The following is a 19,634-nucleotide window of genomic DNA, read 5'->3' as shown; positions in this document are numbered from 1 at the left end:
GGAACAAATTTCTGTAATTGTAATATATTATTCTACATCTATTACTGTGTAGCAGACAGTATTTCTACTCGTACACATTTCCACAGTTAGCTGCTATGTTACGCTTCAATTGAGAGTTATACTAACATCGAGAAATGGAAGCACTTGTACGGTACGCGTCAATTGAACGTTCGTAGAACACTCATTCGCACGTGAATGACAGAACAAAACTTTGTTCAACAGGTGTATTTTGACTTCGACCCATCGTAAGCTGTGTGATTGTAATAATATGCATCGGTTTTGGTTAAAACAGCAAAGTTAAAAGTACAAGACATTTGTTTGTTCGTTCGTTGTTTAGTGATATTCGTTCTTAGTGAAAGGTTGGATACAGTTTTCGAAAAAGAAAGCATATTTTTAAAAATCTGAGTCCTATATTTCATTGCAATTGTTTTCTATTTTAAAAGTAGAATAAAAAATAATCATAATGAATTAGCATAGGGGAAAACCAGTGATTGAGCTTTCATGTCTGTAAGAAAGAGATCAGTAATCACAGAAAAAAAAATACCATGATATTTTATATTTGCAAATAATAATAATAATAATATTAATAATAATAATAATAATAATAATAATAATAATAATAATAATAATAATAATAATAATAATAATATTTATGAGTGTGCCGCGAGAATTCAAATTACACTCGTAGTGTGCCACAAGTTGAAAAAGGTTGGGAAACGCTGGTCTAGATGCTGACGTTGCCATTAAATTTCAATTAATCTATCCATTGTTTATAGCTCTACAAATATTATGTATTTTTCGTGAAACTCTGGCGCAATCCATTATAGTTATTATCAGAGCATTAGATGTAATAAAGACTACTAATTATAATATATCCGTATGTACCTAATATAATTAAACATATATGCATTTTTTTGCGTACTGTTTACGTAGGAAAAAATATTCGAAATTAAGTTGCAGAATAGTGAATTTATTGAAACAAGGAGCTGGGCTACTTTGGCACGTGCATAACTACAATAATTATTACATAATTATGAAAAACTAATTTCATTCTAATTCTATAACGAATTTGAGTTCGAAATATACAGTTCGTACCACTGTACGCCGTAAGCATACTGAAGCTCATGGTTTAACTCCAGGAGCGTGTGTGTGTGCGGATTTTTTTTTTTTTTTTACAGTTTCTTGACAGGTATTGGCCGGATCAAAACCAAATTTGAAGGACAAGTAGCCCATAGTGCAAGGAATAAATATCACTATTTTCGGTAACCAGGTTTGGCTCGCCTTGTGTGTAGAATTTTATTTCTCGGTATCTATTGGCCGAACCTGAGTTAAAATTGGTTAGCAAGTCGAAGCGTATTCTAAGGAACAAAAATCGTTATATTTGGTGGTTGGTCCCGGCCAGGGACAGTTTCGACTCGGCTCAGCTACTGGCCGAATCTGAACTGAATTCGATGAACAAGTAGCCTATCTAAGAAATAAGGCGTGGTATATTTGGTAGTCGAGCTCGGCCAGGCACAGGCTTGACTTTGCTGGGCTCAGCTCGGCTTCCTTTTATACGATACTTTAATTTTCGATAATTATTCTTCGCACCTCGACCAAAGTTGGGTGGCAGGTAGCGAGTTGTCTAAGAAATAAAGATCACTATATTTGTTGGCCAAGCTTGGCCAGGTGCAAGCTTGGCTTGGCTCGCTATGAACATGGTACTATTTTTCGGTAAAGAGCGGCTGGATCTAAAAGAAATTTTGTGAATAAGCAGCCCATCGACTGGGAAATTAAGCTCGCTTTATTTGATGGCCGAGCTTGGCCAGAGGCAAGCTCGGCTCGGCCTTACGTGGCTCGACTTGTATGTGGTACTTTATTTCTCGGTAACTACTGGCTGACTCTGAACGAAATTTGGTGGGCTGACTCTTAATAATAATAATAACCAAATCCTTCTGTTCAAACCAAGTTTCCAGTTTTAATGTTGATTGCCATAGAACAAAAAAGTTAATTTTCATTTACTTATTTATTGATTCCTTGTCAAGAAAACATACCATAACTACCCTAACCTGTAGAAAGACCGGAAGGTGTTGAAATGTACTAGAACTTGCGGTTTCAGTATTGGTTTTATATTATATCTGTTGATGTGTATCAAAGCAGAAACAGTAAGAGATACCGAGACGCGGAATTGTTTCAGTGTCCTACAAATTGAGTCCTAGAGAAATCTACCAGTGGTTTTAACTTCGAAAGACATGAAACAGTAAGAAACAGAGCAGAAACAGTAAGAGATACCGAGACGCGGAATTGTTTCAGTGTCCTACAAATTGAGTCCTAGAGAAATCTACCAGTGGTTTTAACTTCGAAAGACATGAAACAAAACTCTAATGGATAATGACAAACGGTTTTTGAAATGAATTCAGGTCTTACAAAAATATAATCACTCGTAACATTCCGCCTGAACCAGAAGTAGTATAAATTTCCAATAGTGCTTCCGGTTTCAATGTTGTTTTACATCGAGCAAAAAGGGTGACATATATTGAGAAGTCGTTTTGCACAATCGACTCAGCGTTCCAAGGATAGGTTGCATGTCTTTAGTTAACCCACTTTGCAAACCGGAAGTGGTAAAAATGAATAGTTTCTGGTTTCCATGTTTTAGCGTTAAAAAAACAAAAATGGTAGAGAAATCGAGAAAGCAAATTTTTGGAATCGATTCAGCGTATTAAGAAAGTACATTGTCTTCACTTGTAATACTCCACTAACACAATAAGTAGCAGAAATTTACTAGTACCTCTGGTTTCAATATTGATCTTGATAGAGGCAAACTAAGATATAACGAGAAGCTATGTTTTGAAATCAATCTAGTATCTCAAGTATAAATTTTATTTCCTCCATTTACCCTCTATTGAAACCGGAAGTAGTAGAATCAGCCGTTTCCGGTTTCTACGTTGACTACAAAGAACAATCACCATAATAGATAATAAGCTGATTTCAAATCGATTCAACATCTTAAGAAAAGACTCAGTTTTCCCCTATATCTTACTACTGAGACCTGAAATGGTAGAAATTTACTACTTAACATATTTCATCTCACACTATTCCTCTATTACAGCCCGAAGTTACAGATCTGTTTCAGTATTGAATTCGCACAGTTTGGAAGTCTACCGTAGTTCCACAACTGTAAAACGGAACTCTCTTCTTCTGTTTGTACATTTGCGTATGAAATCTTGATTTTAAAAGCATATATGTGTTTGGCATACAACATAGATACTAGACTTAACCCATGAAATGCAGTGTTGTAGCCTAGTTCCAGATTCTTTAATAAAACTTATCTCGTTTACTTAGTTGTTTTGTTCACCTCATGTTATAAAGAAAAAATTCTTCGAACGCGTGGTTTCCAGGATAAACTCAGACGAGGTTATTTTATTTATTTATTTATTTATTTTTGTGTGTAAATTTTTATTATTTACTACATTTTGGGAACATTTTTGTACACGTAATGCACGTAGAAATCCTCTGCGCGTAGAAATCACCCAAGATTAACCAAGGGCGAAAAGAAAAATGTGATAGTTCCGAAAAAAAATACGAATTAAGATGTATGCACATTTTTCTTCTCCCTTTTTTTCGGAGTAGCGTACATTACAACAGAAGCATTTGAAACGTAGAAGGAAGTGTGTTTATTACCCGTAATAATGTGTGTGGATACTGTGAAATCTTTGTCATCTACCAAGCATCGTAATACTTCTTAAGAAGTTGCGGAAAGGTTACGAAAGATTTCAGTCAGAATTTAAGTGGGATATTTGTTGCATACTGTTTACTTGCTGTTCCTTGCAGTATATAGGATTCGTTTATTTGTATTACCTAGTATTTACATATAGTCGGGAGGCAGAACAAGTGGTTATTAAGTTTCGTTCAACCCGAGAGAGTAAAAGCAACCGGTGGTCCTAAATCATCAAGTCCACTATCCTGATCATTTCTAGACTGCCGTTCGCTTGATGCGAGTGAAAGGTCCCCCCGTACACCCCCTCCCCCCTCTACTGAAGCAAAAAAATGAGCGTTTCAAATATCAGATCTCCGAAACTAATCAAGATATTAACGAACTTCTTTTTCCGGTTTTCTCTCTAAGGTGTGCTTTACGATTTTAGTTATTCATGCTTTGGATAGACCCAACGGGATTTCGGAAAATTTAACTTAAACATTAAAAACTGACGTCCTTAATATTTTCTTTTTTTCTCTATATCTCCCCAACGAGTTGAGATATGGATAAAACATCCCTAATTAAATTTGTAGAACATTAAATTATCTTTCCAACGGTACCAATATTGTTAGGTTTACTTCCAAACGTAGCCGTACAGCGAGGTAAGTTTGAAGAAAAGTGCACTTTGATTCGAATGCTGATGCTTTGAATGCCAACACTGAATTTCAGCTTACGTCACTCAATAAAGGTTTTGTTTCCCAAGATAAAAGCTGATTTCTTTCCCAATATTTGAAGAACAGTTCTCACCCTTCTCCCTTAGGCTCTCCTGCACTGTCATGATCATTTCTAGATCTCCGGTCACTTGATACGACCGTGCGTTAAGGATCACAAAATTTTGAGATAAAATCCATTTACAGTTGATATTCAGGTTAATTCAGATTTTTCAACTCTATTTGTGTGCAGTATTTCCACCGGTCGTTGAAAATAATTCCTTATTTGTTTAACAAAAATGTTTATCTTAATATAATGAAAAAGCAGAAAATATAAATAAGGTAAGAACATATGTAAAGATGTCATAAGTGAGGGCAAATACCATTTACTGGTGATATATAGGGTGATTAATAACATCGTTGTACACCTGAAGAGTATTTCTAAAATGAACAATGGTCTGTATATTCTCAACGGTCACTTTAAAAAATGTTTTTGCAGAAACCTCAACAACTATTTGTATGTAATTTATGAGAATATTACATCGAACGTCATTAAATACTTACTAATTACGGGAAACAAGCAAAACTACTATAATATTATACATTATCATATCAAATCTGCTCAAAATTATATATTTTTTTTAGACTTTTGAATCCTCATCAGATGAATCATTTTCTGGTACAGATGTGTTTATACGGAAGTTACAACACTTGTTGCCATTACAGCTACAGGTTTTCATGCACTCCACTGAAGCTTGCACACACTTGCAATTTTTTGTGTCCCACATATGTTTTCATATACAATATTTTAACTCTGGGCAACTTTTAGCCATAGACTCCTGAGTGGTCCATTTGGGCACCAATTTTCCATTCGTAGTTTGCCAACCAAAATGTTCGTGTTGAAGGAAGTGAATATTCGAGCTGCTGGCCTTCCGCCAAATGTATGATGGAAGGTGTGCTCACTTGATGTTGGGTATTAGAGCATCCTTCGTTGGTGGAAATTAATCTGAGTTTCTGTGACCGACCGAATCAGCATAGACATCGAGATTTATTGTGAGTCGGTGAAGAGATTCATCACAAATTCTTGTGCGCGTGCTATCGTCTCATCATCCACATTACCAGATCCTCTAACTATTCTATCAGGCCTTGTTTCCATTTTGTACTAATACACAATAACACACTGAGGAAGGCTATGTGATAAAATGTAAAAAACAGTACACATAACAGTTTCAACACAATAACTGTGTCTTCATCAGACTTTCACTCCTTCTGGCTGCTTGAGAGTTGGTCATCACTTATATAGTCTCTGGAGATCAACTTTTAATTAGGCTCCGCCCCTTCATCAAAAAGTAACACTTGTGTGGCTTTCACTTTCACTTTTCAGCTGCACACGTGTCCAATTAAAAGTTTACTTTTTTCGTTGGATACATTCTGTCCTCTAATTATCCTTATTTTCCTTATTAATTTTTCCTCTTTCTTTCTTCCTTTTCATTTGTTCTTTAAGCAGAATCTTTTCTCACTCTTTATTTATCGAGAATCCTGCATTCCAATTCATCGCCTTGTCTCCTGCCCTCATAATCTCCCTAGCTTCCTTCCATTTTCTCACCAAAGTTCTGTTCTCTACTTCTATGACCTCTGCTCCTTCCCACCCTATCCTGTGGTTTGTCTCTTTGTGATGTTTGTATATCGCATTGTTGTCCCTTTTCAATCTTACATCATCCTGGTGCTGTTTAATCCTTTCTTGCATTTTCTTTTTTGTTTCTCCTATGTAAATTTTGTTACACTCCGTGCATCCTAGTCTATATATTACTCCCCTTTGATCTTTGTCCGCTACTACTTTTCTCTTGGTTCTTCTTACTAATTCAATTATTCTGCTTCCTCCTTTCCTGTACGTCCTAATTCCTGCTTTCCGAAGCATTCTCTTTATCTTCTCTGTTCCCCTGCCTAGGCTTTCTATTCCAAACAATTTTTTGTTCTTGTCTTCTTCCTCTTTCTTTCTCTCTCTCGCTATGTCTCTTGTGATCTTATCCTCTTCGTTGTATCCATTTCTCCTTAGCTGTGTCCAGAACTTCTTTAAATCGGTTTTTCTCTGTTCTTCATTTATGTTGAGGTCTCCTATTCTTTCTTCCATGCTTTTTATGAAATTCTTCTTTGTCCCCTCATCCACATCACTTCGTTTGTGGCAATACACTCCCGCTGCACACTCTTTTTGATACCAGGATGTAATAAACTCTCCTTCTTCGACTTCTTAATTTTCATATCTAAATAGTTAATCTCCATGTCTACTTCTATTTCATTTTCTAGTCTAATCCCTTTCTTTTCATCTTCCACGTCCCTTATGAATTTCTCCAGCTGCCTTTTCGTTCCCTTCCATATTCCTAAACAGTCGTCCACATAACGGCAAAAAAGAAGCAATTTTTCTCCTCCTCTTTCTATCGTCTCCTTCTCCCATCGATTCATTACTCTATCTGATAGTACTGGACTCAAACAAGATCCTATATTAAGTCCTTCCTTCATTTTAACAATCCTGTCTCTGATTATGCAGTATCCATTCTCCCACAATGCCTCTAATCCTTTTCTTACCTTCTTACAGTCTCAATTTTCTATTCTCTTTTCACCCATTTCCTCTTCTATTATTCTCAATATTTCTTTTCTCTTAAGGCTCGGGAACATACTCTTGACATCCAGACTAAATAGCACTATGCTCTCTTTTCTTCTTCCTAATTTATCTATCATCATCTTAACCTCTTGCGTATTCTCTACTCTCCTACTTTCTTGTCCTTCTCTCACTGCCTCGGCTATCCTCTTAAGCTTTTTCTCCAACAGTTCTAACATATTATTCCTGCAGTTAAGCACCGGCCTCAACTTCACTACTTCTTTGTGGATTTTTGGAAATCCTTTCATCCTAGGTAGCTTTCCTTCTTCTCTCACTAACCTCTTGAACCCTTTCTTTTTGTAGTCCTCTATAATTTTTTTCTTTATATCTTCTTCTTGTCCTTTTTCCGCCACATCTTCATATGTCTCGTCTTTCAGATCTCCAAGTTTTTCTTTATACCATACTTAATCCATCACAACTTTAGCTCCCCCTTTGTCTGCCTGTTCCACTACTATGTCCTTTCTCGTTCTTATCCTTTTCATTCCCATTTTCTCTTTATCAGTCAGATTGCCTCTTTGTCTTCTTGATTTGTTATTCACTATATTTACTAGTTTCCTCCGAATTTTGTTCCTATCATCTTCATCTTTTATTTCCTGAAGTGCTTCCTCTACTCCATAAACCGATTCTTCCTTATCTACCTCATCTTTTGCTACTCTGAATTTATATCCTAGACTTAAAAACTGCCTCTCTTCCTCAGTAATCTCAATATCTCCTATCATTACTACTCTTTTCTCGTCTATTGTCTCTTCTTGTTTCCATCCTATTCTTTTACCTTTCTCTCTTAATCTCTCTTCATCTTTTCTTCTGAAATTTTCCTCCCACACTTTCATGTCCTTCATTGTGAATGCTCTTGTAAAAATGCTCATTCTTCTATTTCTTGTATTTTGCTCTTATTTCTTTCCTTTATCTCGTTTATTTCTCTCTTCTTCCTTCTTATCTCGTTCTAAATTAATTCATTCTCCATTTTCTTGAGTAGCTTTCTCCATCTAGTGGTCCTGCAATCTACCCCTTTCTTATAGACTCTCAACCCTTTGGGCGTTACTTCTTCTTGCAAGCAGATCCTAAGAAATTTAAGTTGTTCTTCTTTTTTGATCTCCTTCCTCTTACCATCCTTCCACTTGTCAATTTTCCTCCTCAGTTCCGGAAAATGTCCTATAACTATTCTATCAGGCCTTGTTTCCATTTTGTACTAATACACAATAACACACTGAGCAAGGCTATGTGATAAAATGTAAAAAACAGTATCACGTAACAGTTTCAACACAATAACTGTGTCTTCATCAGTCTGGTGATGATAAACAGCACCAGGATGATGTAAGATTGAAAAGGGACAACAATGCGATATACAAACGTCACAAAGAGACATCCCACAGGAGGAGGGATAGGGTGGGAAGGAGCAGAGGTCATAGAAGTAGAGAACAGAACTTTGGTGAGAAAATGGAAGGAAGCTAGGGAGATTATAAAAGAAGGAGACAAGGTGATGAAGTGGAATGCAGGATTCTCGATAAATAAAGAGTGGGAGAAGATTCTGCTTAAAGAAGAAATGAAAAGGAAGAAAGAAAAGGGAAAAAATAATAAGGAAAATAAGGATAATTAGAGGACAGAATGTATCTAACGAAAAAAGTAAACTTTTAATTGGACACGTGTGCAGCTGAAAAGTGAAAGTGAAAGCCACACAAGTATTACTTTTTGATGAAGGGGCGGAACCTAATTAAAAGTTGATCTCGGGAGACTATATAAGTGATGACCAACTCCCAAGCAGCCAGAAGGAGTGAAAGTCTGATGAAGACACAGTTATTGTGTTGCAACTGTTACGTGATACTGTTTTTTACATTTTATCACATAGCCTTGCTCAGTGTGTTATTGTGTATTACCAGATCCTATGTTACTTAGCAAGTATGATTTTTTACAATATACAGTGCATGCTTTCGTTTTTCCCAATTCCTGCGAACTGACTGGTGGTATTGCTTCCAGTAAGTACATGGCATATTTCATCGTTCAGCCCATTCATAATTGTGTGCATTGGAATAAATTTTAATTTTATTGCTGTTCTAATAGACATCCATATCATTCTGCCTTAATTGTTTTAAAAATGTATAAGGAGAACAAGAACATCGGTGTGTTTGGAGTCAATGAGCAGCTGCTTATAACCACAGCTGAAAGCGTGGTATGCGTGAAGTATTATCCTCGTATCAACCTATTCATGATTATGTTTCAGAAATGGTAGGTCTTCTCCCTGTGATGACTCCACGTGAAGTAAGTCACCACCAGTCAGTTCGCAGTCATTGCTAAACAGAAAGCATGGAATGTATATTGTAAAAAATCATACTTGCTAAGTAATTTAGGATCTGGTAATATGGATGATGAGACGATAGCACGTGTAGAAGAATTTGTGGTGAATTTCTACACCGATTCAATCAGTGCTGTCTGCGCTCATTTGGGCGGTCACATAAAAAGCAGACTATCTTTCAGCAATGATGTGTGATATAATGCTCCACATCAAGCGAGCACACCTTCCATCACACATTTGGCGGCACGAAAGTGACTCGAATATTCACTTCCTTTCACTCGAACATTTTGGTTGGCAAACTACGAATGGAAAATTTGGTGCCCAAATGGACCACTCAGGAGTCTGTGGCTAAAAGTTGCCAGAGTTAAAGTGTTGTACATGTACACATACGTCAGACACAAAAAATTGCAAGTGTGTGCAGGCTTCAGTAGAGTGCATGAAAACTTGTAGCTGTAATGGTAACAAGTGTTATAACTTACTTATGAACACTTCTGTACCAGAAAATGATTCATCTGATGGGGATTCAAAAGACTAAAGAAATAGGTAATTTTGCGCAGATTTGATATGATAATGTATTTAACAGTTCCCGAGCCTTAGTAGAGAAGCAATAATAAGTGTCATAGAGGAAGAAATGGGTAGTAAAAGTATAAAAGGATGGACAAAAGAGAAAGTAGTTAAGGCTCTGAAGTTAATATGGGAAAACAGTTATTGTATAATCGGTGAGAAAGTGGTAAAAATAAGAAAAGGAATCAGTATAGGTTCGAGGCTGAGCCCAGTACTGGCAGAAATAATTATGAACAAATGGAAGAAAAAGGTGAAAGAAGAAGGGTGTAAGAACTTGATCATATTTTGTAGGTATGTGGATGACTGTCTAGGCTTGTGGAAAGGGACTAGGAGACAATTAGAGAACTTCAAAGATAGTGTGGAAGATAAAGAAAAAGGCATAAGCTTGGAAATGGAGTTGGAAGAAAATGGAAGAATAAACTTTTTAGACATGACCATAATAAAACAAGGAGAAGGCCTGGTTACGAGGTGGTACCAGAAAGAGTGCTCAGCGGGAGTGTACTGCCATGAGAGGAGCGACGTGGATAGGAGTACAAAGAGAAATTTCATAACAAATATGATAAGAAGAATAGAAATGATGGAGGACGAAGAGGAAGGAAGGAAGGAGAGCATACAGAAATTCTACAGACAGTTAGAGAAGAACGGTTACAGCAAGAAAGAGTTAGAGAAGGAAGAAGAACGCAGGAAGAGGAAGAGAGGGAGAAAGAAGAATGAAGAGGATGAGAGTGGAAAATGGCATGGCATAGAAAGTATGGGAGAAGAAACGGAGAAACTGAAGAATTTATTGAAGAAAGGAGGGGTCAGAACTTATAGAAAGAGTGGAGAAACTTTATTAAGATCAATAAAGAAGAAGAATAGAAAAGGAACTAAAAAGATTAATGAAGAGGAAGAAGGGGTCATTTACAGGGTATGGTGTGAGGACTGCGATATGTCATATATAGGAGAGACAGGAAAGAAAATGAAAGAAAGGATAAAACAACATGAAGATGATGTTAGGAAGAAAAAAGATACCAATGCCATATACAAACATGTTAAGGAGACGAATCACGCAATTAATGGGATAAGACGGAAGTATTGGAGATGGAGAAAAGAATGATAATAAGGAAGTGAAAAGAAGCGGATTGGATAAAGAAGGTAGGAAGAGATAAACTGATGAACTGGACAGGGGGCTTACCAATTAATGAATCATGGCAAGGAAGTTTGAATAACATAGAGAAAATAAATAAATAAATAAATAAAAATAAAAAAATAAAAATAAAAATAAAAGGCCCTTATAAGAACCAAAAATAAAGGAAGTGATTAATTGGAAAGTGAACACGAAGACTTATAGGATGGGCTGAAGGCCTCGGTAAATAAGAAAAATAAATAAATAAATAAAAATAAAAAAGTACAACAATGACTCTATATATGACTGTTAAAAGAATTTAAAATTTTTTTATAACAATGAATATATATATGACGGTTAAAGAATTTAAACTCTGTTATAACAACATTTATATATATGTCTGTATTTTCATTAATTTCGATCGTGTCTGAAGAAGGATATGCTAGATATCCGAAACAGTTACAAATTATAATTTAAAATAAAGTAAAGTTTTAAGCTTTGGTCAGTGTCTCTTTTGTTAAAACAATTAATCCAAAGCCATGAATAGTCTTACTATGATAATGTAGAATAATATAATAGTTTTGCTTGTTTCCCGTAATTAGTAAGTATTTAATGAAGTTCGAAGTAATATTCTCATAAATTACATACAAATAGAGTTATTGAGGTTTCTCCAAAAAGAATTTTTAAAGTGACCGTTGAGAATATACAGACCATTATTCATTTTAGAAATACTCTTCAGGTGTACAACGATATTATTAATCACCCAATATGTCACCTGTAAATGGTATTTGCCCTGACTTAAGACATCTTTACATATGTTCTTACCTTGTTAATATCTTCTGCTTTTCATTATGTTAAGATAAACATTTTTGTAAAAGAAATAAGGAATTATTTTCAACGATCGGTAGAAATACTGCATACAAATAGAGTTGAAAAATTTGAATCAACCTGAATATCAACTGTAAATGAATTTTAACACTATAAAACACTATAACACTATGAAATTTAACAATCTACTTATCTCAAAATTTTGATATCCTTAACGCACGGTCGTATCAAGGGACCGGAGATCTAGAAATGATCATGACAGTGCAGGAGAGCCTAAGGGAGAAGGGTGAGAACTGTTCTTCAAATATTGGGAAAGAAATCAGCTTTTATCTTGGGAAACAAAACCTTTATTGAGTGGCGTGAGCTGAAATTTAGTGGTGGCATTCGGAGCATCAGCATTTGAATCAAAGTGCACTTTTTTTTAAAACTTACCTCGCTGTACGGCTACGTTTGGAAGTAAACCTAACAATATTGGTACCGTTGGAAAGATAGTTTAATGCTCTACAAATTTAATTAGGGATGTTTTATCCATATCTCAACTCGTTGGGGAGATATAGAGAAAAAAAGAAAATATTAAGGACGTCAGTTTTTAATGTTTAAGTTAAATTTTCCGCAAACCTGTTGGGTCTATCCAAAGCATGAATAACTAAAATCGTAAAGCACACCTTAGAGAGAAAACCGGAAAAAGAAATTCATTAATATCTTGATTAGTTTCGGAGATCTGATATTTGAAACGCTCATTTTTTAGCTTCAGTAGAGGGGGGAGGGGGTGTACGGGGGGACCTTCCACTCGCATCAAGCGACCGGCGGTGTAGAAATTATCAGGATAGTGGACTTGATGATTTAGGACCACCGGTTGCTTTTACTCTCTCGGGTTGATCCAACTTCTTATTTTGGAGACTTTTCCAGATTCTGCCTCCCGACTAATATAAATAATCTATGATTGTATTAGTTTTTTGCTTTGCTTTTATTTAAGAAGTTTCTGTGAATTTATGAGACGATCGGTTCTACATTAAATGCTTGCAGAAGTATTTATATATTCATTAATTGTAAATACATCATGAATTCATTATGTTATTATTGTTTCATGTGTATCTTTCACAATGCAAAATAGCACTTACTTGTTTGTTTGCTTTGAAGGCTGGAGGAAAATACTCATCAAAATCTGGAAAGAAGGAGAGCGAGAAAGAGCTTGAGAAGGACGAAGAAAAATCCATGGAAGATGAATTGAAAGTTGTAACATCGCCGGACACGATGTGGGTGAACGCCCTTTTAGGAAGAATTCTTCTGGATATTTTACGAGATAAATACTACGTGGATAAAATACAGGAAAAGATTCAAAAGAAGCTCGCAGCGATTAAGGTAGCGGCAATTACTATAATATTAACTATTGTAATAAATGTTGTACTATAAAAGGATGATCTCTACTACAGAAGTATACAGTTATCTTAAAATTGCACGATTTACGTACCTTTTAATTCTCGTTCCTTCTGCTGAACATTTTACACTGTATATCGTTTGTACAAGTAACTGATTTTGTCTCACATGCTAGTAGAAGCACAAACTTTCGAATTCAAAACTTGACATAACATATTTGATTGATTAGTGGTGATTCTTTTTCTGGGCGGCATTAAATTTTAACAGATTAAATTGATTGCAGTAGCAGCAAGATTTTATCATCTACCACAGAGTACATAAAACATCTGGTTTTGTGCTATTAAATTCTGACTGTATTGGAGATGTTGGTCCCTGTATATGTTTTGTCCACGTTCCACCAACCACCGTCTGCTACAGGCTAGAGGTCCTGAGTTTCCTTCGTATGTAGACACCAGTCAGCAAGTGGGAATATTGAGAAAATTGTTTGTTTGTGCACTCGATATGTTCTGAGGCGGTATAGATGTATAGAGAACCCACGGAGATCATCTCTCTAACATATATATCAGACTTCACAATTATTTGGACACTAGCAAATCACTTAGAAACAGTTTCGACAAGCGTAAATAATGTATAGGACTGGCACAGACATACACATTCACGAAAACAAACATAATTTATTGAAGATCTATATGTTTTCTTTTATAAAACACTACATGAGTAACGCACATATGATATGGATACAACGAAATTTGTTCCTGATTTAAAACAATATAGCTGGCCGCGGTGTCTCAGTGGTAAAGCTTTTATTTTTAGTGTAGGGTCCCTGATTCGATCCCTGTTCTCGCCAAGTGGGTTTCGTGCTAGAAAAAAGCGTGGATTGAGTTTTCTCGAGATTCTCATGTTTCTCCTACTTTTTTCATTCCACCATTTCATTCATTATCGTCATCACCGTCTCCTTTAGCATACACGGCATAAACGCGGGACAAAAAATCGAAATATTTCATTCTTTTGATTTGCAAAACGGTATCAAGAAAATGCTGTTTTACTTCGTCCGTGAAATAATTAGTGTGCCAAATAAAAGCTTTTATCGTCAACTTAAGGAATGCATTTGTATGATTACTGAATAATCTGCCCGTTTTAGTTCTCTGATCATACACTGTAACGTCATTGTCCCAGACTATGTAGATTTCAATAATTTTATATCCAATTACCCCTGCCTAGGGCATCATTTGGTTATGGTATGGAGTCAGTAGCTCTCCTGAGTTTTGAGATACATACATGTTAATGAATTGTACTATATTACTGTGCCAATAAAAAACATGAAATTCATATGTCAGTGGAATTTTGTTCCCCATAGCAAAACCTGAAATGCTACCTATTCTAGAGCTTTTAGAATATCATAAAATACTCATGGTCTTGTCAGATTCGTTCGCTGTCAGAATGTGGACATGGAGAATCGTGATTCAACCCATTGGCACATACAGCGCAGAGTAGAAATGATGGCTTTTTATTGTAGCGAGACGAGAGCACAAGATGAACAATTTCACGGTTGCAAAATACTTAATTTAATCATTCCATGTAGATCTTTAATTGCAGACGTAACTGAATCTCTCTGTAAATAGGTTGAGGGTGGCCTAGTGGTTATCTTGCGCACTTGTTTCGAAACAAATATAATGATACGATATCGAAATAATTTATGGTTTTCCGGATTTCATCACCTACATGGTAAACTTTGGCCACAAAAAGGGGCACTACCTTCCAGAAAATAAGTGCAAAAAGTTGAACCTAGGTCCTTACGTGCCTCGGATCTCCTTAATATAAGATAAATCTATTTTTTTTTTTTTTCAATTTTGTTACAGAGCAATGTGCGTATTCTCTATAAGAGAATTAGACTATCTTGACGTTGCCTCCAGGTAAATATTCAGAAGGCATGTAGAAACAATCATAAAATATGACCCCCCCCCCAAAAAAAAAAAAAACGATTACTACGTGATACGAAATTAAAACTTGTTTAAAGTACACCGTCAACGGAAAGTAGCAGGGACAAATGGAAAAAGCTAATAACCATGCGTTATTGGTCTAGTGGATAATGTTGTGGGTTAATATTTATTTTTAACGTCGCTTCGAATCCTGGAAAAATTTTTCTGTAAATTAAGAATGTACATTTTACTGACAGAGCATTCATGTTTGAATGCAGGAAATTAATAAATATATATCATAGCTATTTAATAAAGTACATGAGAGCACATATGTTAAACAAAATCGTAACTCCTCCTCTTCTTGTCTCTAACGTTACTCCGGCGTAGGAGATCCATATTTGATTCCGGCGGGAATTCATGTGGTTTGGATTCCATGTTAAACATTATGTCTAGGTGTTATATAACCGCGGTGTTGAAAGAGACGCTAGACCCCAATACATCACAATCTAATCTTTGCTCTTGAACAGATAGCAATATGGAAAGATGTTCACCGTAGAAGCTAATTCTTTAGTAATTCGCGCAAGCAAGGGCGTCATTTCTGGAGCGCAGGCAGCTAATTCCTTGCCCCTCCTGAATGTGATATACTGTATATACTGTATATATATATATATATATATATATATATATATATATATATATATATATACAGGGTATACATAAAGTCCTTTGCCACCCCTAAAACTCGGAAACGGTGAAATATATGTCAAAACGAGTTGAGTTGATTTAGAGTTTAACGTCCCTTTTCAGCAGCGAGGCTATATGAGACGTGGACTTACTGATTAACGTGGAATCAGAACCACATGAGCTCCCTCCGGGAATCGAACCCGGGTCTCCCGCGCCAAAGGCGCGTACGCTTAGTATGTCAAAACGAAAAAACACGTATTTCATCATTTCAAAATGTACCACGTATTGAGTGAAACAAAATTTCCCCAGGGTCCCTCGGAGGGTCCCAGACGGGGTTCAACTCAAAGTTTTCAAATGGCAAAAGGGGTCAAGTAGTATATCGTTTGAAAGCTATTTACAAAAGAAAGACGATGGAATAAGTTTCGATTTTCTATAGTAAACCTGTACAAAATGGCGGCAGGTCAAAATGTTAATACAGTTTGCATTGAAAAGTCTTTGGCCACCCCTAGAAATCTCAAATGACTCAACAGATATCAAAACTGAAAAACAAGTATTTCATCATTTCAAAAGTGCCATGTACTGAGGGAAACAAAATTGCTCCAGGGTCCCTCCGACAGTCCCAGATGGGTTCCAACTCAAAATTTTTAAATGACAAGGTTGGCCAGGTATCGTTTGAAAGCTATTGTTAAAAGAAGGAAGACGAAACAGGTCTTATGTTTCAATACCAACCCTCCTTGCAATGGCGGGGGGATTAAAATGTTAACACAGCCTTCATCGAAAAGTCCATGTCACTTCCAATGATCGGAAATGGTAAAACATAAGATGTCAAAACGCTGAAAGGAGTGTTTCCGCATTTGTAAAGTGCAGCTTTTCGATGTACAAATATGTGTTCCAGAATCCTTGCAGCTTCCCAGGTGGGGCCCAATTTAAAATTTGCGAATAGGAAATGGGTCAAGTACCATATTGTTTGAAAGTTATCGGTAAAAAAATGAACATAATACGAGTTCGGAACGGCTATGCAAACCGTGTCCGAAAGAACAGAGATTGGGTGAATTGGGAGATATGTTAACAGTCACATTTATTGAAATGCTTAATTAACTGGATGAAATGTCTGGATTACTAATTGAGACAATACTATTTCAGGTAGAAGTGTGCCTACTACTACTGACGTTATTACTAATATTCGTATTACAAGTATTAGTACTATTATTAGTATTACTACAATTTGCTTTACAAGGCTGTGTTAACATTTTCAGTCCCCGCCATTTCACAAAGGGTTAGTATACTCACAAGACTTGTTCCATCTTCCTTCTTTTAACAATTGCTTTCAAACGGCCATTTACAACTTTTGCGTTGATCCCCGTCTGGGACCCTATAAGACACCCTGGGGCAACTTTGTTTCCCTCAATAGGTGGTACTTTTGAAATGATGAAATACATATTTTTCAGTTTTGATATCTGTTGAGCCATTTCAGATTTCTAGAGATGGCCAAAGACTTTTCACTGCAAACTGTATTAAGATTTTGACCTGCCGTGATTTTGTACAGGTTTACTATAGAACATCGAAATTTATTCCATCGTTTTTCTTTTGAAAATAGCTTTCAAACGATATTCTACTTAACCCCCTTTCTATTTGAAACTTTTGAGGTGGACCCCGTCTGGAACCCTCCGAGGGACCCTGGGGCAATTTTATTTCTCTCAACACATGGTACTTTTGAAATGATGAAATACTTGTTTTTTCAGTTTTGATATCTGTTGAGCCATTTCAGATTTCTAGGGGTGGCCAAAGACTTTTCAATGCAAACTGTATTAACATTTTGACCTGCCGCCATTTTGTACAGGTTTACTATAGAGCATCGAAACTTATTCCATCGTCTTTCTTTTGTAAATAGCTTTCAAACGATATACTACTTGACCCCTTTTGCCATTTAAAAATTTTGAGATGGACCCCGTCTGGGACACTCCGAGGGACCCTGGACTAACTTTGTTTCTCTCAATACATGGTACTTTTGAAATGATGAAATACTTGTTTTTCAGTTTTGATATCTGTTGAGCCATTTCAGATTACTACGGGTGGCCAAAGACTTTTCAATGCAAACTGTAATAACATTTTGACCTGTCGCCATTTTGTACAGGTTAACCATAGAATATCGAAACTTATTCCATCGTTTTTCTTGTATAAATAGCTTTCAAACGATATACTACTTGACCCCTTTTGCCATTTGAAAATTTTGAGTTGGACTCCATCTGGGACCCTCCGAGGGACCCTGGGGCAATTTTGTTTCACTCAATACGTGTTACTTTTGAAATAATGAAATATATGTTTTTTCGTTTTGACATATATTTAACCGTTTCCGAGTTTTAGGGGTGGCAAAGGACTTTATGAAGGGTGTCCATAAAGTCCTTTGCCACCCCTAAAACTCGGAAACAGTGAAATGTATATATATATATATATATATATATATATATACAGTGTGTAACAAAAAGGTCGGGACTGTGGAATATATCGAGAAATACACTTGAGATTCAAAAACCACGAAACTCGTATCCAATATTTTAAAAACATCTATTCAACTAACATAAAATGAAGTTGCCCTCCCCAACGTGGGGGGAGGGTAACTTTAAAATTTTAAATAGAAACCCCCTATTTTTATTGCAGATTCGAATTCTGCGACCAAAAATAAGCAACTTTTGCTGGAAGTATTTTTACGCTATCTTTCTAGATGGCGCTGTAATTGCAAAAAAAGGAAAATCATCGTACCGACGTCCCCTAACTTTGCGACCTGAAATATTTCCGAAATGACAAAAATGTGAAAAATCTAGTTACGCAAAAACGTACCCATGTCAGGTGTCTATACAATTCTGTGAACAGCAAGTGCCCCAGGGGTCCTATCATAGGGCACCTGGGACCAACTTGAAAATTTTAAATGAAAACCGCCTATTCGTATTGCAAATTCGAATTCAGCGACCGAAAATACGCAAATTTTACTTGAAGTACTTTTTCGTTATCCTAGGTGGCGCTATAATCGCTAAAAATAACTATCATTGTACGTACGTCACCTAACTCTGTGACCTAAATATTTTCGAAATTACACTAGTTACATAAGAATGTACCCATGTCAGGAGCCTATAAAATTCTTTTAATAACCAGTGCTCCCAGGGGCCAGCTTGAAACTTTTAAATGGAAACCCCCTATTTTAATTGTAAATTCGAATTCTGCGACCGAAAATACGCAAATTTTACTTGAAATACTTTTTCGTTATCCTCCTAGATAACACACTAATCGGAATAATAATAATAATAATAATAATAATAATAATAATAATAATAATAATAATAATAATAATAATAATAATAATAATACGTCACGTGAGGTTTATAAATGAAAAACTGGTTCAAGAACTGGACGTGCAGTGTGATGATGGTGCTAAGACTGGAAAATAAATAAAGTTATGAACACGTAATAATATTCTTCAAGATCTGAGATTTTTCTTGTGAGATTATGGATACTGTGAAAGTTGATTAATGCCAGTTCTCTATTGGGATATGATGTTTCAATTAAGTAATCAGAAACAGTGTCTAAAACACAATTGAGTTATTCGTTTTTTGTCATGGGTATGTAGATGTATATAATGACGATTTGATTTAAATATAGACCATGTGGTTTTACCTGAGAGGTAAAAGTGAAAGTTAACACATAAGGTTGATCGGTGAACCTATTAAAGTTTAAATGGACACTATCATTTTGTTGTTATTTTTATGTAGGTGTGCATAATTATGATTTGATTTGAACCTGCATGTAATTTCATCTGAGAAGTGAAAGTAAATG

The 19,634-nt window shown here is 35.9% G+C and overlaps 1 protein-coding gene across 11 annotated transcripts in view; it reads left to right on the top strand.

Moving 5' to 3' along the window:
* The window catches only part of LOC145664473 (testis-expressed protein 2), a 472,752-nt gene that overhangs the window by 345,746 nt on the left and 107,372 nt on the right, over positions 1–19,634 (top strand). For all 11 annotated transcript variants that reach the window (XM_081731173.1, XM_081731175.1, XM_081731183.1 and 8 more), the window contains one exon: positions 12,967–13,188. In XM_081731173.1, coding sequence (XP_081587299.1) covers positions 12,967–13,188 — 222 coding nt within the window. The remainder of the gene's footprint in view (positions 1–12,966; positions 13,189–19,634) is intronic.

This window comes from Thermobia domestica, chromosome 11 (assembly GCF_964235325.1).
Source record: "Thermobia domestica chromosome 11, izTheDome1.hap1.1, whole genome shotgun sequence".
NCBI classification, from domain to species: domain Eukaryota; kingdom Metazoa; phylum Arthropoda; class Insecta; order Zygentoma; family Lepismatidae; genus Thermobia; species Thermobia domestica.
This window is presented reverse-complemented; position numbering and strand designations above follow the sequence as displayed.